The following is a 24,854-nucleotide window of genomic DNA, read 5'->3' as shown; positions in this document are numbered from 1 at the left end:
ATATTTATTATTTATATACAGCATAAATACACACACATGCATGTATATATTTCAGAAAAATATTTTGTTTGTAAATTAAATATATATATTGTATAAATTATATGAATATAAATATATACTGTGTGTGTGTGTGTGTGTGTGTATATATACAAAATGAATATACTGTACACAGCACACACACATATTGTGTAAACAAACTTATTTGGATGCAATTAATCGCGATTAATCATTCGACAGCACTAGTATGTATGTGTATATTTATTATTTATATACAGCATAAATACACACACATGCATGTATATATTTCAGAAAAATATTTTGTTTGTAAATTAAATATATATATTGTATAAATTATATGAATATAAATATATACTGTGTGTGTGTGTGTGTGTGTGTGTGTATATATACAAAATGAATATACTGTACACAGCACACACACATATTGTGTAAACAAACTTATTTGGATGCAATTAATCGCGATTAATCATTCGACAGCACTAGTATGTATCTATATGTGTGTGTGTATTCAGAATTTTTGCGAATACAATTTTATCTATTGAATATAATTTCTATATTTATGTATGATATTCACAAAATCTGAATTAAAAATTCTGAATTATGATCAAATATTATAGCATATATAGAATATTTCTTTTAGAACAGTATTCTCAGTATCACTGGGTGCCTTATAATATAGAATGTGGAGTTATTATGAGAATATGGAAAATCACATGTAAATGAGGGGAAAAAATCCCGTTCCACAAGACTTAAAGAACGAAGTACTTTTCATTTGTACATTTACGTCAGATTTGTTTAATCGTATACAAAAATGTTTTTTTTTTTGGCATGTTAACATACTTCCCAAACGTATGCAACTAAAGACAACTAAACATGTCTGGTGCTGGTAAAACATTGATCAACCAATCGAGTGAGATTGGGGCGGGGCAGTGTGTTTAGCCAGCCAATGACAGGATAGGGGCGTGTCTAAGCATCCTATTTGAGAACGGCCATCATTTGATCAGGTTGGTTAAGTGATGCAGCTGGTGCAGAAGTTACATGCATCATCTTCAGGCTGTGTTGTGTTTAGTGTGTCACTGCATGAACTCAAAACTGTGTGAATGCTGTTCAGACTGACAGGGTTATGTAATAACTACTCGACGGCTCGTTTATTACTGGTCAGTGCTGATTCTGACATCTATAGAGCAGGATGGGCTCCTGGATATAGTACAGTGTAATGGTAGCAAACAACAGATACTTATTTTACATTATACTTCAAATTCACTTTAAATGTTTGAAAACAGAAAATGTGTGTTATAAATGAACAAGAGCATTCGTTATATTGTCTGATGATAAGCAAAACAAAAAAACAAAAATCAGAAAATGATCTGATATGGCTGTAAAGAAAACTCACGGTGTGTGTCTGTAATAAGCAGTTTACAGGTGGTTCTTCTAAAACAAAAGTATGAAAATTAATTGTGTATGTCAATAACTAGCAAAACCAGGTGTAATGCATTGCAAAGTAGAGCGAGCGCTTGCAGCTCTGTTACAGGCAACACAATGTGTATATATTCAGCAAACGTTCAACACCGTTTGCAGAAGTGCACACACACACGAGTACAGACTGCCGTTCAGCTGGCTCTTTCCGTTACGCCTCAGAGGACGGTTGTGTGTGAATGCAGAGCGTCTTCACTGTGTGCCTTTCAGATGGTAACACGTTGCTTAAAGTCATTATGTTAGAGTATGCCGTCTGAATGTTCACTGTGTTCGTATCATCTCCTTCTTTGTTCAAATATAACCTAGTATTTTACCCTGTTTATGACAAGCTTGAAAATGTGGTGTCTCTGCCAGATAGTGTTATGGTATATTGTTTTTTACATTAATGCTATCATTCCTAAATAAATCTGAAAGTCTTTAGGCGATGAAGTTGTGAACGCAAAGAACCTTATTGTGTTTAACATGAACCGTTTGATAAGTTATACTTGCTTTACTGTATTCCTCCTAGAAGCTCCTCCCAGAATCCCTTTTGAAAATACCAGAAAATCTGTTTCATGTAAATAAATAATAGTACGGCTATAGATGGACAGACTATCAAATCTAGATCGACACACATTGACAGAATAAAAAAATCAAATTAATGTAATATAACACTTTTTAATTCATTGTATTACTGATGATCAATAAAATAAATCATTATCATTATTATAATTTAAAAGGTTATATTAATAATAATTTTTATTTTTTAATTACATTTAAATATTATTAATTTAATTATAATAGTATTATTATTAATAATAATTATTATTATGATTAAATATTAATAATATAATATTTAATCATTCATTATTAATTAGTTTTGTATAATATATGTTATGTATTTTATATATACAATTTAATTCATTTAGTGTTACTGGTTATCAGTCAAATAAATCATTATCATAATAATTTAAGATGTAGTTCAAATGGATATATTAATAAATAATATAAATAGTTAATTATTCTTTATGAATAATTCGTTTTGTATAATAATATATTTTATGTTTATTTTGTTATAGTGTTACTGATTATAAGCAAAAAAGTATTATCATTGCAATAATTTAAGAGCTGTATTAAAATATATAAATAATATAATATTTAATTATTCATTAATAATTAGTTTTTGTGTACTATTATAAAACATCTTTGTCTTTTTATACAGCAAATTTCATTTTAACATGATTTTTATTTGTCATTACATAACATTAGAACACATTTCTATGATATAGTTATTCTTCCTTGAACACTGAATTAATCTTTTTAAAGTTGTTGTGTTTGTAAATGCACTCGTTTACCTGAAAAAAGCACTCTGGAAAATTCCCAAAAAAATAATTTATTTTCATATAAATAACAGCAGATAGGTGGCATTTGTAATAAATTAGACAATAAATAGAAAGGCATATTGCTCGATAGCTTGGCAATGTACTGCAGACTATTTGTGTTGCTGTTTATGATGCTGATCGTACTCTCTTCAATAGTACCCGAGTTCCCAAAGCTAGACTGACGAACCTCTACTGAAACATTGATATATCATGTAAAGCTATAAAATCAAATAAATAGTCAAAGATTGTGCTTCAGTGAGACGGAGAGCGATATGAACCTCTCGTCATCAAGTGCAGTTTAGCTGCCAGACTGCTTCAGCTGCGCTAAGCGTCGCGCTGGACGCGGTTACCCTGATGTCCAGAGGTCGAGCTGCTCTGTTAAAACCCCTTAAACTGGCACCAGCCCACCTGGCTTTTTTCTCTGTTACGTACTTAAGTAATCTCAAAATTCATCCTGTGAAAACCATTTTGAAAACAGACATTGCTTTTCAATGGAAATGGTACTTTAATATCTTTTGGCGGTCTCCTCCCCCTAAGTGGGCGGGGTCAAGTGTCATATTACGCTCTTTTAGTATCAAAAGTTTTTATAAACTTGACAAAATGCATATCGTCGGAAAGGTCTGTGTCTCAAAATTCCGTATCGGGTGGTTATTTTGTGATAGAATAGTAATAGCAAGAGTAATTAATAGTACTAATTAGTTATTAGCTAATTGTTTAGTTAATAATTAGCTAATAGTATTAATTAGCTTTTAATAGGAATTAAAAAGTAACAGCAGAGAAATTTAGACATTTGTGACCCTGGAGCACAACAGCAGTGTTAAGTCGCTGGGGTATATTTGTAGCAATAGCCAACAATACATTGTATGGGTCAAAATTATTGATTTTTCTTTTATGCCAAAAATCATTAGGATATTAAGTAAAGATCATGTTCCTTGAAGATATTTAGTAAATGTCCTACCGTAAATATATCAAAACTTAATGTTTGATTAGTAATATGCATTGCTAAGAACTTCATTTGAACAACTTTAAAGATGATTTTCTCAATATTTTGATTTTCTTGCACCCTCAGATTACAGATTTTCAAATATTGTCCGATCCTAACAAACCATACATCAATGGAAAGCTTATTTATTCAGATGATGTATAAATCTCAATTTCGAAAAATTGACCCTTGTGACTGGTTTTGTGCTCCAGGGTCACATTTGTGACAGAAAAATGCATTAAAAAAATCATGTTTGGATGGCACCCGGTGGCTGTTTGTGGTATGACGCTCTAAATAAAATCTCATTTTTTTTTATATCAACTTCAAATTTGGAACTTAGCTTATTTAGACATTAGGATTTAATTTTATATCAATTTTGGATTTAAAAATATTTAGTAAAATACATCAAATTAAATAAAAAAAATTGGTACAGTGCGTTTTCTTTACAGTAATTTAAACTTCTCTAACTTTTTGAAATGGTTCCACTTCTGCAATGATCTGCAGATTGTCGTTTGGATAGTGCACTTTCACGTCTATGTTCAGAAATGGGGGTGACACTTGAGGGGTCAAAACACCTCAGTCCTGCTCTAGATCGCGGCGTCCAGCATCTCCAGGAAGAGTTTGTGCATGGGTACGCGTCCGTCCCTGTGCAGCCGGCTGAAGCAGCGCACGGCTCTGAGCGCCGTCTGACGCAGCAGCGGGAGCGTCATGAGCAGGCGCCCGGCGCGGTGAGCTTCGGACGGATGCTGGCTGCTCTCGTAGTCCTGCAGGGCCTCGTGGAGCCCGTCCTGGAAGCGCTGCACGGCCTCGGCGCCCTCCACGTTCTCTGCGTCTGAAAGAAAGCGTCGGCGAGGTCACTAGAGCCCCTCGGCTGCTGGAGCGCAGTGTTAAACACTGGGACATTCTAGAAGGCTTAACGTGAAAAACACTTAACGTGGCTTTAAAAAGACCAAACTCAATAAACATTATTAATAAATCACTCTATGTACAGACAAGCAGATATGAGCCCATGATACGAACGCAACACTTCCTATTATTTTACATTTAGTCATTTAGCAGACACTTGTATCCAAAGCGACTTAAAAATGTCACCCTGGAGCACAAAACCAGTCATAAAAAAAAAATGAGATTATACTTCTTCTGAATGCTGAATAAATAAGCTCTCCATTGATGTGTGGTTTGTTAGGATAATAGGACAATATTTGGCTGAGATGCAACTATTTGAAAATCTGGAATCTGAGGGTGCAAAAAAATCAAAATATTGAGAAAATCATCTTTAAAGTTGTTCAAATGAAGTTCTTAGCAATGCATATTACTAATCAAAAATTAAGTTTTGATATATTTACGGTAGGAAATCTTTACTTAATATCCTAATGATTTTTGGCATAAAAGAAAAATAGATCATTTTGTTTATTTATAATATATATGGGGGTGACACTTGAGGGGTCAAAACACCTCAGTCCTGCTCTAGATCGCGGCGTCCAGCATCTCCAGGAAGAGTTTGTGCATGGGTACGCGTCCGTCCCTGTGCAGCCGGCTGAAGCAGCGCACGGCTCTGAGCGCCGTCTGACGCAGCAGCGGGAGCGTCATGAGCAGGCGCCCGGCGCGGTGAGCTTCGGACGGATGCTGGCTGCTCTCGTAGTCCTGCAGGGCCTCGTGGAGCCCGTCCTGGAAGCGCTGCACGGCCTCGGCGCCCTCCACGTTCTCTGCGTCTGAAAGAAAGCGTCGGCGAGGTCACTAGAGCCCCTCGGCTGCTGGAGCGCAGTGTTAAACACTGGGACATTCTAGAAGGCTTAACGTGAAAAACACTTAACGTGGCTTTAAAAAGACCAAACTCAATAAACATTATTAATAAATCATGTACAGACAAGCAGATATGAGCCCATGATACGAACGCAACACTTCCTATTATTTTACATTTAGTCATTTAGCAGACGCTTGTATCCAAAGCGACTTAAAAATGTCACCCTGGAGCACAAAACCAGTCATAAAAAAAAAATGAGATTATACTTCTTCTGAATGCTGAATAAATAAGCTCTCCATTGATGTGTGGTTTGTTAGGATAATAGGACAATATTTGGCTGAGATGCAACTATTTGAAAATCTGGAATCTGAGGGTGCAAAAAAATCAAAATATTGAGAAAATCATCTTTAAAGTTGTTCAAATGAAGTTCTTAGCAATGCATATTACTAATCAAAAATTAAGTTTTGATATATTTACGGTAGGAAATCTTTACTTAATATCCTAATGATTTTTGGCATAAAAGAAAAATAGATCATTTTGTTTATTTATAATATATATATATTATAGTGTTTATTGAGTTTGGTATTTTTAAAACACTGTTTTAATGCATTAAGCCACTTTACGCGGTTTCCTTACAGTGGTTTTCTATGGGAGGAAAACACAACGTGTAATTCGCTTTCTGGGCTCATCAGCTTGTCTGTAAATAGTTTACTTTATTAATAATGTGTTTACTGAGTTTGGTCTTTTAATAACTCTGTTTTAATGCGTTAAGCCACGTTAAGCGTTCCAGAATGTCTCTTGTTGGTGCTTAATGGGCTAGCCCAGGTCCATCAGGTCATCAGGCCTTTAGGTTTTTCTGTGTCAAGTGTAAAAACGATAGTTTTCTGGGTGTCGTCTGACTGTAAACGCCCTGCGGTCGGATGCGGGACGCAGCTAATTGATGTATTGATCTGTGCTCTGAACTGCTCTGTTCATATTGATTGGTTTTTCTTGGCCAGTGAGTCTGAGACTGAAAATGGGAACTAAAATAAAGCAGAATGAACTCCTATCACACAAACCAGACATAGACAGAGTTTAGGCAATCCCTCAACACTACTTAAGAAGCATCAGTACAAGCATATGGATCAGGAATACTTTTTCCGTGTGTCATTCCATTTTATTACACATAACTTAATGTAAGAGGTTTATATACTGTATGTATATATATATATATATGTATGTGTGTGTGTATATATACCTGAGTTGGCCAGAGCCATGGCTTTGAGAGTGAGCACCTCCTCCTGGTTGAGGCCCATCTGCTGGTATTTGGAGGTCAGGTGTCTCAGAGCCGTGTAGAGATCATGCAGTCCTGCGGCTCGACACTGGCTCTCGTTCAGTCGCAGGTTCTCCGCAAACTGAAGCTCGTCAGCCGAACCCTGAGATCGCCAAACCACGTTCAGCACCAGCGTCTCCATCCAGCCGCTCTGGAGCAGCGCCATCTGATCCACCAGCGAGAGGCCAGAGAAACCTGCCAAACACAGCCAGCGGTTATCTTCATGCAGCACATCTGGATGAGGATTCACCAGATCAGCACTGGCTGTGTACCTGGAATGTGTTTGGCCCAGCCGATCATAACCAGCAGCTCCCTGTTCAAAAGGTCACATAAGGTCAGCAGCGTTTTAAGGTCACTGTCCGGGGTCGCGGGGTCAGGGGCGGCTCTCAGAGGAGCCGGTTCAGATACGAGGAGCTGAGAGATCACTTTGTTTCCTGGAAAGGAAAAGATGAGGATGTTTTATTAATGATGTTAAACCGTTAATCAGGTTAAATCCTCAACCACTCATAATCCACTGACGACAGTTTCTAATGCTGGCCTTCGTGCTCAGGTCCGCTGCTCTTTTGTTAATATTTTAAAATGCTCTAAAGGGTTGCGTGAAGGCTGTGTTAATCAATGTTAGTATGTGTGTGGTGGGACTCACGGATCGGTTTGCTGGGATGAGCGTAAGGTGTTTTGGTGAAGAGAGAGAGCGCTGAATCCACTCTGCGCTTGTACTTCTGTCGGCCTCCTCTCACGCGGTCCATACGCACACCTGCACACACACACGGAAAATAATGTGTCATTATAACATAAATAAACATGACTAGTTCTTACTGCTAAAGTATACTTGTGTTCACTGTTCTTGTCATAACAGCTTCACTAAGCAATAGCAAGATAGACACTGTGTCCAAACGTATGGAAGGCCATTTCTGCAATATAAGAAACAAAATCACGCTTTGCCAAGTACAACTCATAATTACAAGATAAAGTCAAAATTCTAACAAAAACATCATTATGAGATAAAAAGTTAAAATTCAGAGTATGAATATCATAAATGAAACACAGTCACTTTACTCAGATTAAGTTGAAATTGTGACAATAAATCATAATTATGAGATAAAAAGGCACAATTATGACATTTTATCTCATAATTTCGACTTTGTCATCATTTCGATTGCTTGTCATAATTCCAACTTTATCTCATAATTATGACTTAGTACATCATCATTTTGTCTTAGTATATCAATTTCAGCATTTTATGTCATAATTATGACTTTTTATGCCATAATTTTAACTTAGTATGATAGAATTTTGACTTTTTAGCATAATTTCAACTTGTCATAATTTTGACTTTCAAAGTCATAATATCATGATTATATCATAATTACAACATCTAAAGTCATAATGTCAACGTTTCATATATGACTTTTAAAGTTTTGAGACTTGTAACAAATGTATTGCTCATTGTTAGTAACTGATGTTACCGTGCAATACAGTGCATCTTTTTTGTTTTAACCATACATTTACTTCTTACTTTTCTAAAGAAAAAGAAAGTACATTTGCAATATTCACTCAAGCGGTTATGCTGCAAATATCTTTGGATTGTTTATTCAGTACTAAAAAAATACTAAATATAAGTGGTCTCAGTCTTTTTGGATCCCACTGCAGGCATATATGGACATCAGTTATTTTAGCCACGGAAAGCAAACATCTAAAGATAAAATGACGGTCAAATAATAGTTTGAGTTTCGTGTCAGCTTTCAGAGGAGCTCACCCTCTCTCATCATGCCGGCACGCAGGCACTTCTGGAAACGACATGCTTGGCAGGATTTCCTCCGTCTCTTAGTGATCTCACAGTCGTTCAGCACCGGACAGCTGTACTCGATGTTTCCTGAAACACCCACAGATCACACCAGATTTACAGCGGACACAGAGCACAGCAAACACTTACTGCACTTTTTTCTTTTGACCTGTTCACACTTTTTTTATTCAGAGGAAAATAAAAAACAGGGAGGAGGGACGTTATCAGGAAACACTGCGAGCTGGATTCAAACTCATGTAGCCTGTGTGAGCAGCACAACTCAATATGCAAGCACACATGCTTTAATGTTGTTAGTGAATGCCATTAACTGTTATTTATTTTTAATGACAGACGCTCAGTTGTATGTACTGAAAACTGTAGCTCTACTAAGTGCGATATATCTATCACATGTTCAATCAAACATAAAGTCCATTTGTCCCATGCTTCACAAGCTGAGCTTTCACACAGAAATCCATAGGAGTCCAGACAGAGTTCAACTATTGATTTGCACTGCCTCATAATTTAATAATCATGGCAAGAGATAGAAGTTGGGGCTTTCCCAGAGGCCAGAGTATTGACGAATGTTCAACACTCATTAATGCCCAGAGAAGCAAATCCTGGAATGTCCACGGTTAACGCTGATCAATAGATTTGTCTAAAACACAACGCTGGACAAGACTGTGGGATGAGAGCATCCGTTATGTGATTGAACACTTCATCGATATATTGATATGTTAACACACACTTGTTCTTTGTCTGCCCAAGGCCAAAGCCAATAAAAACACACCGTCTGCATCCATCAGAAACCTTTACAAAACTCCCCTATATATATAATTTTGTAAATGGTTTTCATGCAGACTACAAAATATATTACAGCCAGATTATATTCAATGCATATATTGACTATATGTGCCAAGAGACAACAATTCTGATTTTATATTACACATGTTTTCACACACGCACATACACATGCACAAAAAAATAAATACAAATCTTGCAATAGAAACCTTAGAAAAATTGAATAGAAATTCCAGTGGCTAAGTATTAATCATTGGCAACAGTTTTATCTCAGCTTCACAGTTCATCAAATAATAATACAACTGAATTTTAATTTGGTATTTTATAAACACCATTCCAATTAATCAAAATCAAGACACTTGCATGGACAATGTGCTTTGATTAAAACAGCAGCACACTGAGTCTTCACACACAAATCGATGTCAGACAGATAGTAGCTCATGTCATATCGATCATTACATTCATTAACAGCACAAACGCATCCACACACTTGAACACTAATTTTCGTTATTAAGTCATTAGCATACATGCAGCGAAAATCAGTAATTTGTTTAAAAATGAAAATGCACGCATCTAAGTGTCACATCATTTTTATGAGCGAATCCAGAGAGAACTCGATCGCGCACGGACCGAGGGGGGCCCCGCTCCAGCTAAGGACGGCCCTGTTACTATATCATGATTCAACTTGTTTAATTTCATACTAACTTATGATGTTTTGTGGCTGCAGTCGTTACCTTGAATGGTTCTTTTGAAGAAGGCTTTGCACGCCTCACACGACGCGACGCCGTAGTGATAGCCGGACGCGAAGTCTCCGCACACCAGGCACAGGCGCTTGGGCCCCGGGTTCAGGGACGCGATGTAGTCGCAGCTCAGCAGGGACTCTGTGTGACCGACGGGCTGGAAGAGAGCCGCAGCGCTGCTGCTGGAGATGGAGCTGGAGCTGACGGGGGAGTCCGGGTTCAGAGACGGGTTCCCGGAGAAAACGCTGTAGCCGCTGCTGTCCGACGCGCTGCCGGGGCTGAACGGTGTCGCGCTGCTGTCCAGGCCGAGCGAGGGGCTCCGCGGGGCGGCTTTGAGCGGCGCATCGGTCGGGGACGGAGGGTCATCAGAGGTGGACGCATCCAAAAGACTGATGTGAGGTGGAGCAAGTTTCAAAAGTGTTAGTTTGTCATTTAATTACATTTACACTCCTATATGAGAGGCAAAAGTGATTAATTATCATGTCATACTTTTGAACAGATAGTGTAGGCTCTTTATATATTCATCTTTTTAATGTAAACTGCATGAACTACTGACCTGTTAAGCAACATGTAATATTTATGAATGAGTTGGGTTATTAATGAATGACTTTTAGGTTATTTAAATTATTAGCCTATGTAGTATTACGAAAAAACAAAAAACATGCATTTACTACCAATTTAGTCAGTTCATAATCCTTGAAAGTGAAATATTGCACGTCTTAAAAACATCATGCCAGTATGCAGTTGAGATTAGAAACAGTATTTTTAAAGATGAGTTTAAATAACTTTCTAAGCATTGCATAGTGCATTGCACATTTATGATACATAATGAAAAGTAAAGCATTATTTACATATTTGCAATGGCATGCAATCTTCAAACAGTCTTGTGTCATCACATTACACACCACAAACGTTTCAGTCCATTAAAACTGTAAACTGAAGCTTCGTTACTGGCATTTTTAGTCAAATCAAAGAGTTGCAAATGTTACAACCTGCACAAAAACTTCATTTTGCTTTTTAAAAACACTCTTTATTAATTAATGAAAACTTTGTGCTGCATCTGACATATAACACATATGACAACACTTTCTGCAGAGTTTAGGTACACAAAGTAATATATTAAAAGGCATTTGAATTTGGAACAGTAATAGTCCTGCTTACTTGTGCTGGTTTAGAAACTGGAAGTTCTCACTCAGGCAAAACTCCTTGAGGTCCATCACTACTGTTCCCCGGGGACTGTCTGTGATGAAGGGAACGGAGCTGCACACTGAGCAGGAGCTGCAGGGCTGCAGGTTTATGTAAGTGATGCGTGGCGGTGGGCGGGTCTAATCTAATCCAGATGCATGCTGATTAAAACCCTATTGATGAGCTCTCATAACTGACAGGTCAACGATACAAGCAGGCCAACTGCAAATCAGTTGTTTCATAAAGCAACACATTTAAAGAATGCATTCTTATGGGCTTCAATACACAATGAAACCTGTGGAGAGTCATTGAGATGATGATTTTTCATAACTTTCACCCCCCTCCCTCTATTTTTCCCCCATTTTTACTCCATTTTCCACAGTGACCGAGGCTCTTTGTTGTATGTAAATAAATTTAAAGACATTCCTTATCTGCAGTTGGCTGCGAACACCAACAAACCACTCCCGCCACATCAAGTCTGCTTCATTTCCTTGTTGCTGCCTCTGTTGTTGACCTTCAAAACAGACTCCAATTTGAGCTCTCTGTACTGGAACTACAGGATTTCCTGCTAGTTTAAGTCCCATCAAATGTCACTCGAATCATTGTTTGATTTTCAATCCATGTCAGTGTAAAGTTGGGGAATATTGGCGTTAAATGCTAATTCTAATTCAGCTACTACACTAAAAACCTTTTAGTTGACGACTCTTACATGGTAAAGTATGTTAAGTGGTGTTTGAGAGAGAAAAGTGGTAACACTTTACAATAAGGACTCATTTGTTAACATTAGTTAATGCATTAGCGAACATGAACTAACAATAAGCAGTGCATTTTCTACAGCATATTACAATGAATAGATGACTGGGTAACACTTTATTTTAAGGTGTCCTTGTTACACGTGCTACACGTACTTACTATTGTAATAACAATTAATTATACATAATTACATGCAAGTTACCCTAACCATATGGAAAGTACATGTAGTCAATTAATATTACTCAGCACTTAAATGTATAATTACACTGTAGCTAGGACACCTTAAAATAAAGTGTAACCAACGACTGTATTGCAAGTTATTGATTAAGTAATTTTTTTATATTAATTCATAAAATTCAACTGTTCATGTTAATTTACATTTACATTTAGTCATTTAGCAGATGCTTTAATCCAAAGCGACTTACAAATGAGGACAACGGAAGCAATCAAAACCAACAAAAGAGCAATGATACGCAAGTGCTATAACAAGTCTCAGTTAGCTTAACGCAGTAAGCAGCGCTTTTTTATTATATAACAAAAAATGAAAACAGATCAAATAGAAAACAACAAGCAAGCAGTTAGTAAATGAATAGAGTGCAAGTCTAAAAGGTGCAAGTTTTTTTAAGAATAGAGTTAGAATAGAGAGTGCTAGAGTTAGAGGGTCAAATAAAGATGCAAGAGATGTGTTTTTAGCCGATTCTTGAAGATAGCTAAGGATTCAGCTGCTGGGATTGAGTTGGGCAGGTCATTCCACCAGGAGGGAACATTTCATTTAAAAGTCTGTGAAAGTGATTTTGTGCCTGAATTGGTGAAATTGTGATGAAACGATGGGTTTGCTGGAACCACAAGCAGTTCTGTCTTGGCAAGGTTGAGTTGAAGGTGATGGTCCGTCATCCAGCAAGAAATGTCTGTTAGACAAGCTGAGGGGCGAGCAGCTATCGTCGGATCATCAGAATGGAATGAGAGGTAGAGTTGAGTGTCATCAGCATAGCAGTGATATGAAAAGCCATGTTTCTGAAAGACAGAACCTAGTGATGCCATGTAGACAGAGAAGAGAAGTGGTCCAAGTACTGAGCCCTGAGGCACCCCAGTAGTTAGATGTTGTGACTTAGACACCTCACCTCTCCAAGATACCTTGAAGGACCTATCTGAGATGATTATTAATAATTCACAGTGCATTAACGAATGTCAGCAGATACAACTCTTGATTTTAAAACTGTAGTACTAAATGTTGAAATGAACAATAGCAAAGATTATTAAATACTGTAGAAGTACTCTTTATTATTAGTTCAAGTAAACCTATTTTAGTATGGAGATACTATTATAGTGCTTTATTGCTATTTTAAATTAGTTTTTATTTTTATATTTTCTGTTTTCATTTTAGTTTTAGTAATTTTGCTGTGTTTTGTGACTTTAGCTTTTTTAAATGTCTATGCAGGTTTCATTCATTTTTATTTCAGTTTTAGTTTTAGTTATTTTAGTGCATCTAGGTAAACTAAATGAAACTGAGAAAAGTTTACAACTAGATGAAATCTTTATTTTATCATTTATTTTATAAAATTGTTTTATGTTTTTAGTTTTAGTTAACTATAATAACCCTAACTGAGCGCGGCTGTGGATGTTCAGTCAGTAGGTCAGGATTTGTGCAGATGCAGGATTACATGATGCCTGAAAAGTGCTGAGGCTCAGTATTTAGCTGCACTCTTTGTACTCCAGTGACCTACTATGAGAATCATAAACCTGTCTGTCTCACACACTGTGATGCAATGCTTATGTCTGCGTAACCTTATTACATGCAGTACTTTGTTATGAAGTGAGATACATTTTAAAAGAGTCATTACTACATGTAAATATACAAATGATTCAGCACAAATGATTATCATCACAATTACAGTGAAAAGTTGAAAGATCCACACGTTTGTATACAACCTGACTCTCATTTTCATGCTTCAATGAAAGAACAACATTTGAATGGCTGTCCATAGAGTCACATGATCAATGTCACCAATTTGATTAGTGACCTAGAAATAGTGCAGAATCTGACATGTTTATTATTCATTGTAATCTTAATAGAAAATGCATGATTTAAATATATTAATTAAAAAATTTGTCAAAATCATAAAAACATTATATTTTCTCCCCTTTTATTATTAAATCTATAAATATAAATGATCCATTCTGCAATACTTCATTCTGGTCAATTGCAGTGTTCAGCAGTCCGATATTTCTGAATAATGATCACTTTACATGGCAACAATGCATAACTGATTATTAATCTGGGCTCCCTTATATATTTGGAAGGTTATCATAGTTAACTAAAACTAAAATGATAATAATAAAATAAATAATCATTTAGTTTAACTTGATGTACTAAAATTACTAAAACTGGAATAAAAAATTATAAAAACTACTGATATATATATATATATATTAAAAAATCACAAAAGAAACACTATTTGAAATGAAAGCTTTAACTGAAATAAAATATAATATAAAAAAAACATTTCTTATTTTTTATTTAGTTTAACGTGATGTACCAAGAATAACTAAAATTGAAAAAAAAAAAAATGAATAAAAACTATAGATATATACAAAAATAATGCAGGGCAAAAAATGTAAAAAAATCAACACAGAAAATTCATTCATATAAATACAGTATATTGTGCCCTTTTGTTATGGATTTTTTTTTTGTGTGTAATTCAAAATATTAATAAAAAAACTTTCATAGTATCTCAGTTATACTCAAATAACACTACATACTATTTCATCCCTATGTATAGTATTTATTATGATTTTGCATGAAATAAGTGGGATCATGGTCATTATCGCGGAGTAAACAAGACAAACCACGAGACCTGAGCAGCAGCACATCATCCATTACATAATCATTACAGTTCTTTTCAGTGTTTGCCACAAAAGTGTGCGTTCTCACTATAGCAGTGGATTTACATAACTCACAGAGTTATATTGTAGTGTGAGGAGGATTAGAGCGCTTCCTAGGAATATGGGCCACTCGGCTCGCTCGGCTGTGAGATGTTGACCCGGTTTGGGGTGTGAGGTGATGACCCTGTTTTGGAGTGTTACGGAACACTGACCCATTTCTGACCCAGCGCAGGTGAGAGGATTATAGTCTAGGCCGGCCAGGAACACCTGTCTTGTTCCCCACAGGCCTTAATCCAGGAGAGGCCTCCTCAGCAACAAATTCAGACAATTGGTTTTGGCATCGTTCAGTGAGTGTGACAGCGATGACGAGCACATGTGGCCCTCAGTGCTCACACTGGTGTTTCTCTAGCAGACGCTCGCATGCGGTGTGTGAGATCAGGAGCTGTGCCGCTGTGTTCTTAACTGCAGTGTCAAGAGAGAGAGAGAGAGAGAGAGAGAGAGAGAGAGAGAGGAAATCTGACTCACTAGCACTAACACTAGCAGGAACACACACTCAAACTTTCAAACTCCATCAACACAGACACTCACAGAAACTCTCCAGAAATAGCAGGGTCAAATTTCACCTAGAAATCAAGAAATTATATTATAAAACAAGACATTTTTATAAAATGAAATCATAATCAAACGTCGGCCATTTTTGTTTTGTTTCTGAAAGAAGTTTCTTGTTTGCATACAGACAATTTATTTGTATGTTAAATATTATAAAATAAAATCATATATAGTATATATATTTTTTTATTTTTATTTTTTATTTTTAAATACATGGATAAATATATGCTGTGCAAAAGTTTGGGATTGGAAATATATATTTTTTTAAATGTTTTTAAAGTATTTTTTGCTCACCAAGGCTGCATTTATTTGATCAAAAATACAGAATAATTGTGAAATATTATTGCATTTCAAAATAACTGTTTTCTATGTGAATATATAGTAAACTGTAATGTATTTCTGTGATGTGCAGCTGTATTTCCAGCATCATTACTCCAGTCTTCAGTGTCACATGATCTTCAGAAATCAGTATAATATGCTGCTCAAGAAATATTTCTGATTATTATCAATGTTGAAAATAGTTGTGCTGCTGAATATTTTTGTGGAAACGTGTGGAAAATATGAAAAAAAAAGAAATTACTAACTACATATGTAACTACATATCATGTATTTGTTGTACTGAATATTAATGTCAATTAAAAAACATGTTTCTGGAAAAGATGATTTTCATCACATTATTTATTTATGTAGCATTACATTAAGGATAATTTTGTGGGAAATGTATTGTCGTGATGCATGAATGCAATGCAAAATGCAAAAAAAATAAAAAATGTGTGTGTGTGTCTGTGTATGTGTGTACATACATATAATTTTGGGGTTAAGCATGACCCACGCATTTCATTGTGAGATTCACTCACCCACCGCAGCAACACAATGAATATTATTCTCTTCTAAAAATGACCCGTAAGCCGTAACTGCAGCGTGTAAATCAATGGCTGTGTCACTACATGGTGACGTCAGTGGAAACTTAACTGAATCCAAGAACTTTGACCTAAAACTCCACCATAAACATTCGGCAGCCAATTCCAGTCTGGCATCGCTGTGTTTGTGTGTTTGTGAGTGAGTGAGTGAGTCATCTGTACTCGTGCCAGTCCAGTTCAGGCCGTGTTTAACCTCAACACACCCGAGTACCATCAACAAAGGAGGATCAGAGGAAGTTTATGGGGAAAACTGAAATCCTCCACTACGCTGTTGGCCGAGCCACAATGGAGTGAAAGCTGATATTCCGCTGCTCGCTGCAATCCACCGAAGTACATTATGAGTGAAGTGAACCCGATAATCGGCTTGGCTGAGTGATGTGGGCGGATTGGCCTATAAAAGGACTTATGAGCTGGATTCATATAAACACTAGGCACATTAGGACCACGCCGAGATAAGCTGGTTACAAACCTTCTCAAACAAAGCACGTGAGAGAAAGAGAGACGGCCTAAGAATGACAACAACAGGATTTCTATAATATCGGCCACGTTTAAAGAAAAACCATGAAGCGGTTGGTTTTCAGGAAGCTCATCAACAAACAAACACTTCGTGATCGGTGGGAACGTGTGCAAATATATTTTCAGGCGACATAGAAGATATCAAAAACATACACATAAAAACATCTGAGATGTACAATAGCAGTTCACGACTGCATTTCCCCCGCAAATACAGTGCATTTTGTGTTACGTGACACAGGGGTTTCTGACAGACCAAAGACAGAAGAGAGATTTTACAGTATCAAATAGCAACGTGGTGAAATTCCGACATATGACAAAAATACATATATTTATATATAGTATGCATGGAATTGCCTTCATTGATATAGGTATATAAATATGAAATCTGAGTAAAAAAGCACTTCTAGTTTATGCAGTTTCGTAGATATTTATGACAGACATTCAAGCTCATCTGGCCTGCATTTAAACCGATGAAAAAGTACATTAATATATAATTTTGTGATAACACTTCATATATAATGCATTTTAAAAGTAAGATAAGTATAACATTTTTAATGCATTAATTAATGCACTTCGTAATGCATCCCGTTAAAATACATTATAATGCAGCTATTCACTGAACACACCTTTAAAAAGTATAATGCATGAAAAACAACCCTTCAAATATTAGAATGCATTTTAACTTTGGTTACAATTATTTATGTAAAGATATAATGCATTACAACATGCATTGCAAATACCTTTATAATGCATTATACATGAAGGCTTGCAGTGTTACAGTATTGTATTGAGCCTCGTGTGTAAAGCTTCACTATTAGACTTTTGGATATACACACAAGTATTGTCATAAAATCAACAATTTACAGCAACGTGGTGGAAACAGGGAATAATAATTAGTAAGTCTCTAAATGCAGTCCTCGCTCAAGCCGGGATGCAGTGGTTGGGTCTTCGGGACATAATGAAGCCCCTGAGACACACGCACCTGTACGAGCCCTCCGTGTTCACGCAGCGAGCGTTCACGCAGTCGAGCGTGTCTTCATCGTCACACTCGTCCACATCTGCAGGAGTCAAACACACACATCTTTAGTCGCTTCCTCTAGTGGTGTGACTGTTTGAGAATGGAGGATCAGTGAGGAACAATCTAGCAAAGGTTGGTTACCTATGCACGTCATGCTAGTGATGTCCAGCTGATAGCCGTCGTAACAGTCGCACGTGTAACCTTCCTCCACACGGATGCAGCGGCCATTCTCACAGCCGTGGATTATGCCACACTCTTCTGAACTCAGACTCCCGTAGGACTCGTATCTCCCTAAAACACACACACACAGGAATCACGGCTTCTTCTGTGTTCATGCACTACATACGACTGCAGAGTTTTTCACAAAAATACCCTTGGCTTGCTGGTCTTAAGATGCTTTTAGGTTGTTTAGGATGGTGCACTTAATTATACTGAATGTGCACTTGTAGTGTACTTCAAAGCTTAAAATTATATATATAACAGCATTACAAACTCATATCACTTGCAGAAGTACACTTTTATTACTGTTTCTTAACACACTCAAGTACACTTTTAAAAAGTACACTTTGTAATCGTGTCAAATTTAAAAAGTTGAACATGTTTTAAATCATTATGTTTTAATAATATTTTGCAGAAGTAGTTATTTTGATGTGTTGACTAATGTACTAAAGTACTTGATTGTCATTTTATTTGTAGTGCATTATTTGATTTGCATTAAAAGTTAATATATTAACATTAAAAGTTAATATTTTTCACTAGGGTAGACTTTAATTTCAGACTCACGCTCATAGACTCCTTCCCGTCTGTCAGGAAACATTGGGAAAGGGGGCGGGGCTCTCCATGACTCCTCCCCCTCACCCTCGCTGTATGGGGAGTTTTCCGGAAGCGGGGCCAAACTGAGCAGAGGCCTGTCTGGACGGGACGGCAGGGGTCGTGCATCGAACATTCGTTCACCACGAGGATCCGGGATACCGAAGGGAGGGCCAGGCGCAGTTTCATAATCATCCTCCTCCTCATAGTAACGACTTCCACTGGAAAGAAGTCGAGTACAGTTACACACAATCAGGTTATTACAGTTTTTTTTTCAGCTGCTTACACACACTTTCAAAACTTTGCCTTTTTTTTTCAAACTTTACACACAAAATCAAGAACTGCACACACAAAATGCAAAACGCCTCACATCTCTTGTTAAATGAAGCACTGCATTCAAAATATCACAAGCACATCTCAAAAGCAAACATTTGCAAACACCTTTCCCATAATATTAATTCCTGTTAGATTTGTGTGTGTTACATAGAGAATTGTGTGTTGTGTTTTGCAAAAAGTGTTTTATGAAATTGAAAACCGAGTCAAAAGCCGAGAATTAGTGTATGGTTTTGCAGATTTGGTGCGTGCCTCTGGTGTTTGAGTGTCGGGTTTCAGAAATTGTGGCAAGTAAAGATTTTGGGCCCTATTTTAATGATCTAAGCGCATGAGCTAAACCGCAAGGCGCAGGTGCACTTAGGGCGTGTCCGAATCCACTTTTGTTAGTTTAGCGACGGGAAAAACAGTCGGCGTGCCCGGCGCGTGGTCTAAAAGGGTTGTCCCTATTCTCTTAATGAGTAATGGGTGTTTTTTGGGCATAACGTGCAATAAACCAATCAGAGTCTCATCTCCCATTCCCTTTAAGAGCCAGTTGCACTCGTGCCATGGCGGATTCGCTAATTACATGCGCGAGCAAATAGGTAGCCTAATTCTGATACATGCAATGACTATCCACACTTCGTTTTCAGACCAGCACGCCCATGAGCTCACAAATGGGCACGAATGCATTTGAAACAATGCAAATTTAAACAACGTGTTGCTGGACGTGAAAATGATAGCTGCTTCGGGCTGAAACTAGCAAAAAACACTTGCATTACATACATATAATTTTGGGGTTAAGCATGACCCACGCATTTCATTGTGAGATTCACTCACCCACCGCAGCAACACAATGAATATTATTCTCTTCTAAAAATGACCCGTAAGCCGTAACTGCAGCGTGTAAATCAATGGCTGTGTCACTACATGGTGACGTCAGTGGAAACTTAACTGAATCCAAGAACTTTGACCTAAAACTCCACCATAAACATTCGGCAGCCAATTCCAGTCTGGCATCGCTGTGTTTGTGTGTTTGTGAGTGAGTGAGTGAGTCATCTGTACTCGTGCCAGTCCAGTTCAGGCCGTGTTTAACCTCAACACACCCGAGTACCATCAACAAAGGAGGATCAGAGGAAGTTTATGGGGAAAACTGAAATCCTCCACTACGCTGTTGGCCGAGCCACAATGGAGTGAAAGCTGATATTCCGCTGCTCGCTGCAATCCACCGAAGTACATTATGAGTGAAGTGAACCCGATAATCGGCTTGGCTGAGTGATGTGGGCGGATTGGCCTATAAAAGGACTTATGAGCTGGATTCATATAAACACTAGGCACATTAGGACCACGCCGAGATAAGCTGGTTACAAACCTTCTCAAACAAAGCACGTGAGAGAAAGAGAGACGGCCTAAGAATGACAACAACAGGATTTCTATAATATCGGCCACGTTTAAAGAAAAACCATGAAGCGGTTGGTTTTCAGGAAGCTCATCAACAAACAAACACTTCGTGATCGGTGGGAACGTGTGCAAATATATTTTCAGGCGACATAGAAGATATCAAAAACATACACATAAAAACATCTGAGATGTACAATAGCAGTTCACGACTGCATTTCCCCCGCAAATACAGTGCATTTTGTGTTACGTGACACAGGGGTTTCTGACAGACCAAAGACAGAAGAGAGATTTTACAGTATCAAATAGCAACGTGGTGAAATTCCGACATATGACAAAAATACATATATTTATATATAGTATGCATGGAATTGCCTTCATTGATATAGGTATATAAATATGAAATCTGAGTAAAAAAGCACTTCTAGTTTATGCAGTTTCGTAGATATTTATGACAGACATTCAAGCTCATCTGGCCTGCATTTAAACCGATGAAAAAGTACATTAATATATAATTTTGTGATAACACTTCATATATAATGCATTTTAAAAGTAAGATAAGTATAACATTTTTAATGCATTAATTAATGCACTTCGTAATGCATCCCGTTAAAATACATTATAATGCAGCTATTCACTGAACACACCTTTAAAAAGTATAATGCATGAAAAACAACCCTTCAAATATTAGAATGCATTTTAACTTTGGTTACAATTATTTATGTAAAGATATAATGCATTACAACATGCATTGCAAATACCTTTATAATGCATTATACATGAAGGCTTGCAGTGTTACAGTATTGTATTGAGCCTCGTGTGTAAAGCTTCACTATTAGACTTTTGGATATACACACAAGTATTGTCATAAAATCAACAATTTACAGCAACGTGGTGGAAACAGGGAATAATAATTAGTAAGTCTCTAAATGCAGTCCTCGCTCAAGCCGGGATGCAGTGGTTGGGTCTTCGGGACATAATGAAGCCCCTGAGACACACGCACCTGTACGAGCCCTCCGTGTTCACGCAGCGAGCGTTCACGCAGTCGAGCGTGTCTTCATCGTCACACTCGTCCACATCTGCAGGAGTCAAACACACACATCTTTAGTCGCTTCCTCTAGTGGTGTGACTGTTTGAGAATGGAGGATCAGTGAGGAACAATCTAGCAAAGGTTGGTTACCTATGCACGTCATGCTAGTGATGTCCAGCTGATAGCCGTCGTAACAGTCGCACGTGTAACCTTCCTCCACACGGATGCAGCGGCCATTCTCACAGCCGTGGATTATGCCACACTCTTCTGAACTCAGACTCCCGTAGGACTCGTATCTCCCTAAAACACACACACACAGGAATCACGGCTTCTTCTGTGTTCATGCACTACATACGACTGCAGAGTTTTTCACAAAAATACCCTTGGCTTGCTGGTCTTAAGATGCTTTTAGGTTGTTTAGGATGGTGCACTTAATTATACTGAATGTGCACTTGTAGTGTACTTCAAAGCTTAAAATTATATATATAACAGCATTACAAACTCATATCACTTGCAGAAGTACACTTTTATTACTGTTTCTTAACACACTCAAGTACACTTTTAAAAAGTACACTTTGTAATCGTGTCAAATTTAAAAAGTTGAACATGTTTTAAATCATTATGTTTTAATAATATTTTGCAGAAGTAGTTATTTTGATGTGTTGACTAATGTACTAAAGTACTTGATTGTCATTTTATTTGTAGTGCATTATTTGATTTGCATTAAAAGTTAATATATTAACATTAAAAGTTAATATTTTTCACTAGGGTAGACTTTAATTTCAGACTCACGCTCATAGACTCCTTCCCGTCTGTCAGGAAACATTGGGAAAGGGGGCGGGGCTCTCCATGACTCCTCCCCCTCACCCTCGCTGTATGGGGAGTTTTCCGGAAGCGGGGCCAAACTGAGCAGAGGCCTGTCTGGACGGGACGGCAGGGGTCGTGCATCGAACATTCGTTCGCCACGAGGATCCGGGATACCGAAGGGAGGGCCAGGCGCAGTTTCATAATCATCCTCCTCCTCATAGTAACGACTTCCACTGGAAAGAAGTCGAGTACAGTTACACACAATCAGGTTATTACAGTTTTTTTTTCAGCTGCTTACACACACTTTCAAAACTTTGCCTTTTTTTTTCAAACTTTACACACAAAATCAAGAACTGCACACACAAAATGCAAAACGCCTCACATCTCTTGTTAAATGAAGCACTGCATTCAAAATATCACAAGCACATCTCAAAAGCAAACATTTGCAAACACCTTTCCCATAATATTAATTCCTGTTAGATTTGTGTGTGTTACATAGAGAATTGTGTGTTGTGTTTTGCAAAAAGTGTTTTATGAAATTGAAAACCGAGTCAAAAGCCGAGAATTAGTGTATGGTTTTGCAGATTTGGTGCGTGCCTCTGGTGTTTGAGTGTCGGGTTTCAGAAATTGTGGCAAGTAAAGATTTTGGGCCCTATTTTAATGATCTAAGCGCATGAGCTAAACCGCAAGGCGCAGGTGCACTTAGGGCGTGTCCGAATCCACTTTTGCTAGTTTAGCGACGGGAAAAACAGTCGGCGTGCCCGGCGCGTGGTCTAAAAGTGTTGTCCCTATTCTCTTAATGAGTAATGGGTGTTTTTTGGGCATAACGTGCAATAAACCAATCAGAGTCTCATCTCCCATTCCCTTTAAGAGCCAGTTGCACTCGTGCCATGGCGGATTCGCTAATTACATGCGCGAGCAAATAGGTAGCCTAATTCTGATACATGCAATGACTGTCCACACTTCGTTTTCAGACCAGCACGCCCATGAGCTCACAAATGGGCACGAATGCATTTGAAACAATGCAAATTTAAACAACGTGTTGCTGGACGTGAAAATGATAGCTGCTTCGGGCTGAAACTAGCAAAAAACACTTGCATCACGCCGGGTGCTGCATTGCGCCCAGTGTATGATAGGGCCCTTTGTGTGTAAGCAGGTGAAAAGAATTGCAGCAGTGTATCGTCCGAGTGACCCACTCACCCCGGGGCCGGCTGCCTGTAGGGGGCGTCTGGGAGCCCGTATGAGCTGGGGGCTCTGCCTCTCAGCCCGGATCGCCGTCCACCCGCTCCCACAGGATTGTAGTCATCATAATCAGGGGATATGTAGTCGGGGCGTCCTGGCAGGGGCTCGGGGTACTCTGGGGGGCTGTACGGCGGGCGGTACCCTCCTCTTCCAGGCAGGGGCCCCGGGCCGAAGCGCTCGTAGTAACGAGGAGAGTAAGGAGGAGGACCGAACTCATTACACAGAGCCTCATAGGCCTCTAATCAGGATTCAGACAGATAGAAACTGAATGAGTGTGTGAGGGTTGGGCAAAATTTTACTTAATTTAATTGAAATGATGGGAAATTAAAATTCAAAGAAAAGAACAACTAAACAGACAAAAACAACAACAAAAAAATATTTATTTTCACCTCTGAAAAAGAAGTACACTTTAGCATACTTTTATTATGGAAATAATACATTTAGAATATACTTAAGTGTGAACTAAATGTATTGTTATGGATACTTAACTGCATGTTATTCACAATTAAATGATATATTACAGTTTAAATGCAATTAGTTTAACTTTAGAGTGTTTTTTGACCCACTTAAGTAGGACTTCAGGACATGTTTACTTGTAATTTCATAATTACTTCTATTGTCTTTGAAATGGTAAATCTTACTGCTGAATGTACTGACAAGCATTTCAAATATACTTTAATATTTCTATTGAAACTTATATTTAAATATATTTGCAAGTGCATATTTGGATATAAGTTGCAATTTAGTACAATTCAAATATATTAACTTTAAACATATTAGAAACTTAGAAGAACTAAGTGTTCTTCTTTAAAACACAACAAAATATTATTGAAACATAATGATTTCAAATGTATTCGAAAATAAAGCGATTACCTTGACATCATTATAAAGTGCACTTTTTAAAAGTCTTCTAAAGTGTGTTAAGAAACAGCCATGAAAGTGTATCTCTTTAAATCACTTAAGCGGTCTTTTAATTCAATAGTATTATATTATCTGCAAGTACAGTCTTTAATAGCATACTTTTGAGATTTGAAGTACACTGCAAGTGCACATACCCTTTGTTGTGTGTGTGTGAGTGTGTGTGTGTGTGTGTGTGTGTGTCTGTGTGTGTGTGAGAGAGTGTGTGTGTGTGTGTGTGTGTGTGTGCGCGTGAGAGTGTG

At 37.6% G+C, this 24,854-nt stretch overlaps 3 protein-coding genes across 3 annotated transcripts in view; all 3 read right to left on the bottom strand.

Annotated features, from left to right (window-relative positions):
- Positions 1-4,106: 4,106 nt before the first annotated feature.
- Positions 4,107-11,504, bottom strand: LOC107566291 (estrogen-related receptor gamma-like). The gene is made up of 8 exons (XM_016251690.1): positions 11,376-11,504; positions 10,209-10,603; positions 8,650-8,766; positions 7,537-7,647; positions 7,166-7,327; positions 6,819-7,088; positions 5,309-5,549; positions 4,107-4,428 (listed from the first exon to the last, which is right to left on the bottom strand). Exons 1-8 carry the CDS (start codon positions 11,429-11,431, stop codon positions 4,425-4,427), a joined length of 1,356 nt encoding a protein of 451 aa, XP_016107176.1. The 5' UTR covers positions 11,432-11,504; the 3' UTR covers positions 4,107-4,424.
- Positions 11,505-17,623: 6,119 nt separating this feature from the next.
- Positions 17,624-19,170, bottom strand: LOC107566289 (latent-transforming growth factor beta-binding protein 4-like). The gene is made up of 3 exons (XM_016251687.1): positions 18,882-19,170; positions 18,240-18,389; positions 17,624-18,138 (listed from the first exon to the last, which is right to left on the bottom strand). The coding sequence occupies exons 1-3, from the start codon at positions 19,042-19,044 to the stop codon at positions 18,002-18,004; spliced, it is 450 nt and encodes a 149-aa protein (XP_016107173.1). The 5' UTR covers positions 19,045-19,170; the 3' UTR covers positions 17,624-18,001.
- Positions 19,171-21,179: 2,009 nt separating this feature from the next.
- LOC107566282 (latent-transforming growth factor beta-binding protein 4-like) overlaps positions 21,180-24,854 on the bottom strand; it is a 78,680-nt gene continuing 75,005 nt past the window's right edge. The window contains exons 34-37 of the mRNA XM_016251676.1: positions 23,653-23,932; positions 22,438-22,685; positions 21,796-21,945; positions 21,180-21,694 (exon numbers count right to left, since the gene is read on the bottom strand). Coding sequence (XP_016107162.1) covers positions 21,558-21,694; positions 21,796-21,945; positions 22,438-22,685; positions 23,653-23,932 — 815 coding nt within the window. The 3' untranslated portion in view covers positions 21,180-21,557. The remainder of the gene's footprint in view (positions 21,695-21,795; positions 21,946-22,437; positions 22,686-23,652; positions 23,933-24,854) is intronic.

The sequence above is a fragment of the Sinocyclocheilus grahami genome, unplaced genomic scaffold (assembly GCF_001515645.1).
Source record: "Sinocyclocheilus grahami isolate Dianchi unplaced genomic scaffold, SAMN03320097.WGS_v1.1 scaffold1067.1, whole genome shotgun sequence".
Classification (NCBI taxonomy): Eukaryota; Metazoa; Chordata; class Actinopteri; order Cypriniformes; family Cyprinidae; genus Sinocyclocheilus; species Sinocyclocheilus grahami.
The sequence above is the reverse complement of the archived record's forward strand: the minus strand, read 5'-3'. Positions and strand labels throughout refer to the sequence as shown.

Excerpts from the sequence above, each read along its gene's own strand:
- LOC107566291 (XM_016251690.1), bottom strand. The coding sequence starts at position 11,431 with ATGGACCTCAAGGAGTTTTGCCTGAGTGAGAACTTCCAGTTTCTAAAC. Across the intron at positions 7,328-7,536 it reads TCATCCCAGCAAACCGATCC|GAAACAAAGTGATCTCTCAG; the intron begins GTGAGTCCCACC and ends TTTCCTTTCCAG. Across the intron at positions 5,550-6,818 it reads CATGGCTCTGGCCAACTCAG|ACGCAGAGAACGTGGAGGGC; the intron begins GTATATATACAC and ends GCTTTCTTTCAG.
- LOC107566289 (XM_016251687.1), bottom strand. The coding sequence starts at position 19,044 with ATGTTCGATGCACGACCCCTGCCGTCCCGTCCAGACAGGCCTCTGCTC. Across the intron at positions 18,390-18,881 it reads ACGGGAAGGAGTCTATGAGC|GGAGATACGAGTCCTACGGG; the intron begins GTGAGTCTGAAA and ends TGTGTGTTTTAG. Across the intron at positions 18,139-18,239 it reads CACTAGCATGACGTGCATAG|ATGTGGACGAGTGTGACGAT; the intron begins GTAACCAACCTT and ends TGACTCCTGCAG.